Genomic DNA, 5664 nt, shown 5'->3' on the forward strand with positions numbered 1-5664 from the left:
TTTAAGAAACTTTGTAATTGGGTTTAATAGGCAAATATGCCATTATCTGCATTCAAAAAGACTATCCCCAGGTCTGCCCCCCCCCCCCCCCCTCTTCTCTCTCATTCACTGCTCATTATCAGGACATCTCATCTTTTTTACATCAGTCATGCCCTGTGTAATCTATGGAGAGGGGAGGGAGATTAGTCGGCAGCAGAGAACAAAAGATTACACAGCAGGACCTGTGTGAAAGCCAGTATTCAGAGGTCAGAGGAGATAGCCCGGTGACGTAGCTGTCAATTAACTCTTTGTTGTCCTGTTTTGGTGCCTCATCTCCCTCAACCCCTCCCCTCTCCATAGAGAACAATGAAGACAGGGGGGAGAGCTTCAAACTGCTTTCTCATGATAAAAATGCATTTTCCGGCTAATAAACCCAATTACAAAGTTTCTTAAAATCGCCTGGACTGTTGATTTCTGCAAACAAAAATTGAACGACAGTGACACTTTAAGCCCTACAGATGTGAGTATGGGGCCATATGAACTGCATGTGTGAAATGAGGTGTATAACAATTTTTAGGATCCAACTTCCACCACATAATAGAATAATTTGCACGTTCGGGTCTAAAATGAGGGACATGAAAGGGGCAAAAAGGGACAGAGGGCTCAAAAGTAGGGACTGTCCCTCCAAAAGAGGGACACTTGGGAAGGTATACCCTTACCCAGTCAGGACTGCCGCTGCCTTCTGCAGAATCTGCATGTACAACATAGAATGAAGCCTATCAGACTGTTTCCCCTATAACAGGGGGAGGGAACCTTGGCCCTCCAGCTGTTGCAAAACTACAACTCCCATCATGCCTGGACAGCCAAAGCTAAAGCTTTGGCTGTCCAGGCATGATGGGAGTTGTAGTTTTGCAACAGTTAAAGAGCCAAGATTCCCTAGCCCTTCCCTATAATAAGGGGTAACCTGTATCCCTGTCCTGTGCACATAGCACAGTCCTCCTGGCGGGTCACGTGACTGGCGCGCGCCCGTGCTCACCTGCGCTATCCCGGCTCCCATAAGGCCTCCACCGATTACCGTCACGTGCTTGATGGCGAGCTTCTTGGCGGCGGTGGATGACATGCATCTTGCAAGGAGCTGCCGACTTGCGGAGGCCATGTCTGTGAGGAGAAGTGGGGACTTGAAGGACACACGCCTTAGTGACTGACAGCTGGTGACGTCATCAAGCTGCGCCGGGACAAGAGGATAGAGAGAGAGAGAGAGGGAAAAAGTGGAGTCAGTCACATGACCGCTGAGGGGAGGGGTCTGATGGCACAGGTGCAGGGGAGAGAAGGGAGGCTGGAAAGGTGCTGTTGTGAGGTGCAGGGGAGGAGGGGACTGACCAGGAGAGAAGATAGGGAGGGGATGAGAAGAGAGCAGTGAGGGGCAAGGGTAAGGAACCTTGGTTTTACAGCTGTTGCAAAACTACAACTCCCATCATGCCTGGACAGCCAAAGCTAAAGCTTTGGCTGTCCAGGCATGATGGGAGTTGTTGTTTTGCAACAGCTGGAGAGCCAAGGTCCCCAACCCTTGGGCTAGGGTGTCCGGAGCCACCACAGATACCAGCCCTTGCACCAACCCTATAGTAAATTACAAATATCACCAATTTATTTTTGGCCCTGCACACTTGAAAGTATATATATATATATATATAACACTCAGTGACTGAAAAAAATGGATGGAGATGATAGAAATACAATTCTGTCTGGGGCAGATATGTGAGGAATATAGGTGATGAGACGAGAGATGGGTCCTGCCACAAGAGGTCGTGGAAGAGCATCCTATGGAAAGGCTGTCAGAGGCTACTTATGGGTAGTGTACCTCTTGGTGAGAGATCGTTGACTGCTAGACATGCCTCTACAACAGTGCTTCTCAATTCCAGTCCTCAGGCCTTAAGGCCCTATTCCACCAACAGATCTGACGACAGATTATCTGCCAAAGATTTGAAGCCAAACCCAGGAACAGACTATAAACAGAGAACAGGTCATAAAGGAAATACTGGATTTCTCCTCTTTTCAAATCCACTCCTGGGTTTGGCTTCAAATCTTTGGCAGATAATCTGTCGTCAGATCTGTTGGTGGAATGGGGCCTTTACCAACAGGTCATGTTTTGAGGCTATCCCATACAAAGATCACCTGTGAGAATACCTGATGCCCTGAGTATAATGATAGGGACTTCCTTAGTATTTAACAGGTGATATCATTATACTCAGGGCATCAGGTATTCTCACAGGTGATCTTTGTATGGGATAGCCTCAAAACATGACCTGTTGGTGAGGCCTGAGGACTGGAATTGAGAAGCACTGCTCTACAACATACAAGAAGACATTTTACCTTGGGAGAAGGGGCACATTAGGCGCACTGCCCACCCCCATAGTGCTGAACTAGCCTGCTCCGTTCATTATCATTAGAAAGGGACGGGCTGAATTGGTGCTGTGGGGGCGGGCAGTGCTCCTAACAGTCTCAATGGACCGCGGACCACATGGGTAACTGCACCGGAACGGCACAGAGGAGGAAGGTAAGACACATACCTTCCTCCTCAGCATCTCCTGTGCAATAGGGACAGCAGCATGTCAGATTCGTCTAGCTTGTTGATATCTCCCTATAGCGCACACAGAGCTGAGGATGAAGTATGTCTCTTACCTTCATCCTCGTCACCTTATTGTGCAGTTTGTATTTAAATTCCTATGCTAATAAGTTTGGTGCAATGGGGGAGGGACGACCACCCCAAGCGCATTGATCTGTCTTCCGGTCCAGCCCTTCTAATGATTATCAGTGGAGGTAGGCCTGGTGCAGATTGGTGTACTAAGGGCTGTAGCCCGGACCCTATCGCAACAATACACCTTATTGGCTTAAGGATTTAAAGGAGAAGTCCAGTAAAAATGTTTTATTAAAGTATTGTATCGTTCCCCAAAAGTTAAATCCCCAATATACACTTATTACGGGAAATGCTCATAAAGGGCTTTTTTCCCTGCACTTACTACTGCATCAAGGCTTCACTTCCTGGATAAACATGGTGATGTCACTTCCTGGATAACATGGTGATGTCACTTCCTGGATAACATGGTGATGTCACTACCTGACTCCCAGAGCTGTGCGGGCTGTGGCTGCTGGAGAGGATGATGGCAGAGGGATGCTCAGTGTCCCTCCAGTGCCCTGTGTCCCTCAGTGTCCCCCTGCATTCATCCTCTCCAGCAGCCACAGCCCGCACAGCTCTGGGAGTCAGGTAGTGACATCCCCATGTTATCCAGGAAGTGACATCACCATGTTATCCAGTAAGTGACATCACCATTTTATCCAGGAAGTGACATCACCATATTATCCAGGAAGTGACATCACCATGTTATCCAGGAAGTGACATCCCCATTTTATCCAGGAAGTGACATCAACATTTTAATCCAGTAAAGTGAAGCCTTGATGCAGTAGTAAGTGCAGGGAAAAAAACACTTTATAAGCATTTCCCGTAATAAGGGTATATTGATGATTTGTATAACTTTTGGGGGGGGCAATACATTACTTTAATAAAAAATATTTTTGCCACACTTGTCCTTTAACTGCAAACAGGACAAAAATGGCTGCTGGTAGGTAAGTCTAAATGTAAGAAACTTACCTTGATCCTCAGTGCCCTGTGCTCTATAGGGAGATATCAGCAGGTTAGATGTCTATAACCTGCTGATAGTTTCCCTTTAAAAAGGAGACACATCATTGGAGAGGTTGTTTTTGCTGGGAATTTTTTTTTTAAAACAAACAAAAGCATTCTTTTCTAGAGGAGGATTATTTCCCTAACCCAGAGACAGACTGACACTTATCCATTAATCACTTTTCATCACTAAATATCCTAAAGTACTAACAAAAGCTGCAGAATACACAAACATGCGGGATATCTACCAACTCTGTCACAGCAGTTGTACTGATATATAATAAATAATCTGGTGTATCACTGCAGCAGAATAGAGGCTGCATGGATTTGCTATTGCTGATTCCAGTCAGTTATACTTCCTATCAGAGTCTAATGTTCGCCATACACATAAGGCAGCTATGGGTGGAAAGCATGTTTGGCTGACAGCCTTCTCTTCCAGTTCTCCCCTATAGTAAACATTCAGCTCCACCGCATCTGTTCCTGGAGTGTCTGCAGGCCACAATACACATTAGTGTGTCACCTGCTCTTACAGAAATTGGTGATCCAGCTGACACCTCTCTAATATGTATGGCGAGCTGTAAGCAGAAGACAACTGCTGGCTTCCACCTCTCTGGGAGAGCGCAGTAATTCTCTGTTGCTTTGGAGTGAATATTCATAGTGTTGCCAGAAGGTGGCAGCATCATTTCGGGTATATTAACAGACTGTAAAGTAGGGGCTTTCTGGCACCGTCTTAGGGTCCTATTTCACGGATCGATTTTTAACGATCGCAAATGAGATCTAAATCAACGATTAACGGCATACGAACGATTTTTCGATCGTTGCCTGCACGATTATCGTTTAAATTCGAACAATATAACGATTTTTGGCACGCTAATCGTCCCGTGTAATAGGGCCATAAGGCTGCATTCACACGTCCGTAGATTTGCGGACCTTGAATGCATGCAATGGAATATTTCCCTGCCCGGCATTATGTATTAATACAATGCTGGCAGCAGGAAAACTGATAACTCTGTAATGACAGAGCTGCGTGGCTGTGTCAGTGCAGTGCCACTTTAAAGAGTTTCCCCGCTTTCGGCATAATATTGATACATCCTGCCGGACGGGAAAACAATCCATTTCGTGCATTCACTGTCTGTAGCTCTGCAAAATCTATGGACGTGTGAATGCAGCCTAATAGTCCGTTTATACAGAAAGATTTAGCTGACAGATTTTTGAAGCCAAAGCCAGGAATGGATTTGAAAAGAGGTGGAATCTCAGTCTTTCCTTTATGACCTGTTCTGTTTATAGTCAGTTCCTGGCTTTGGCTTCAAAGATCTGTCAGATAAATCTCTGTGTAAACGCACCTTAATACATCTCTAGGCCATGTTCACAAACTGTATAACAACGGCCATTGCTTAGTAAAAACTTTTTTTTATACTGGCCGAACACTAGCCAGTGTTTGAATGTTCTTGCGGCTGTCAGAGCCCTGACAACTTCAGGAACTTTTATTTCCAAATGGCCCATTCGGGGGGGTGTATGGAAATCAATTTAAGCATTGCTTTCCATACACAAACTGCATAGAAGATTAATAACGGCCGCTGTTTGTGGAACAGTGGCATTTATTAATTGACATGTTTATTTTTTAGCACAGCCGCACCCCAAGAACGGCCATTGTCGGGGCGGCGTGTGCATGGAACATCATATTCATCTCTTGTCAGGGAACTGATCAGCACTCCCGCCGCAAAGAACAGAGTTGCCGATTGGGTTGCTAGAGGGTTATACTTACCTTCTGTATGATAAAATGAAGGATGCCAGTCTGTTTGATCACATAAGGCAGGGATGGGGAACCTTCGGCCCTACAGCTGTTGCAAAACTACAATTCCCATGAGCCTTTGGCTGTCCAGGCATGATGGGAATTGTAGTTTTGCAACAGCTGGAGGGCCGAAGGTTCCCCATCCCTGCCATAAGGGAATGGCTATTGCTAATATATTTATTACACCAAACCAATACATGAAAACAAGAAGCCCCAA

General features: G+C 45.8%; 2 protein-coding genes across 4 annotated transcripts in view; both read right to left on the minus strand.

Moving 5' to 3' along the window:
• HADH (hydroxyacyl-CoA dehydrogenase) overlaps positions 1-1222 on the minus strand; it is a 12352-nt gene extending 11130 nt beyond the window's left edge. Inside the window, exon 1 of the mRNA XM_069976816.1 lies at positions 1016-1222. Coding sequence (XP_069832917.1) covers positions 1016-1135 — 120 coding nt within the window. The 5' untranslated portion in view covers positions 1136-1222. The remainder of the gene's footprint in view (positions 1-1015) is intronic.
• RPL34 (ribosomal protein L34) overlaps positions 1-5664 on the minus strand; it is a 463668-nt gene that overhangs the window by 322853 nt on the left and 135151 nt on the right. The window lies entirely within an intron of this gene.

The sequence above is a fragment of the Dendropsophus ebraccatus genome, chromosome 7, assembly GCF_027789765.1.
Source record: "Dendropsophus ebraccatus isolate aDenEbr1 chromosome 7, aDenEbr1.pat, whole genome shotgun sequence".
NCBI classification, from domain to species: Eukaryota; Metazoa; Chordata; class Amphibia; order Anura; family Hylidae; genus Dendropsophus; species Dendropsophus ebraccatus.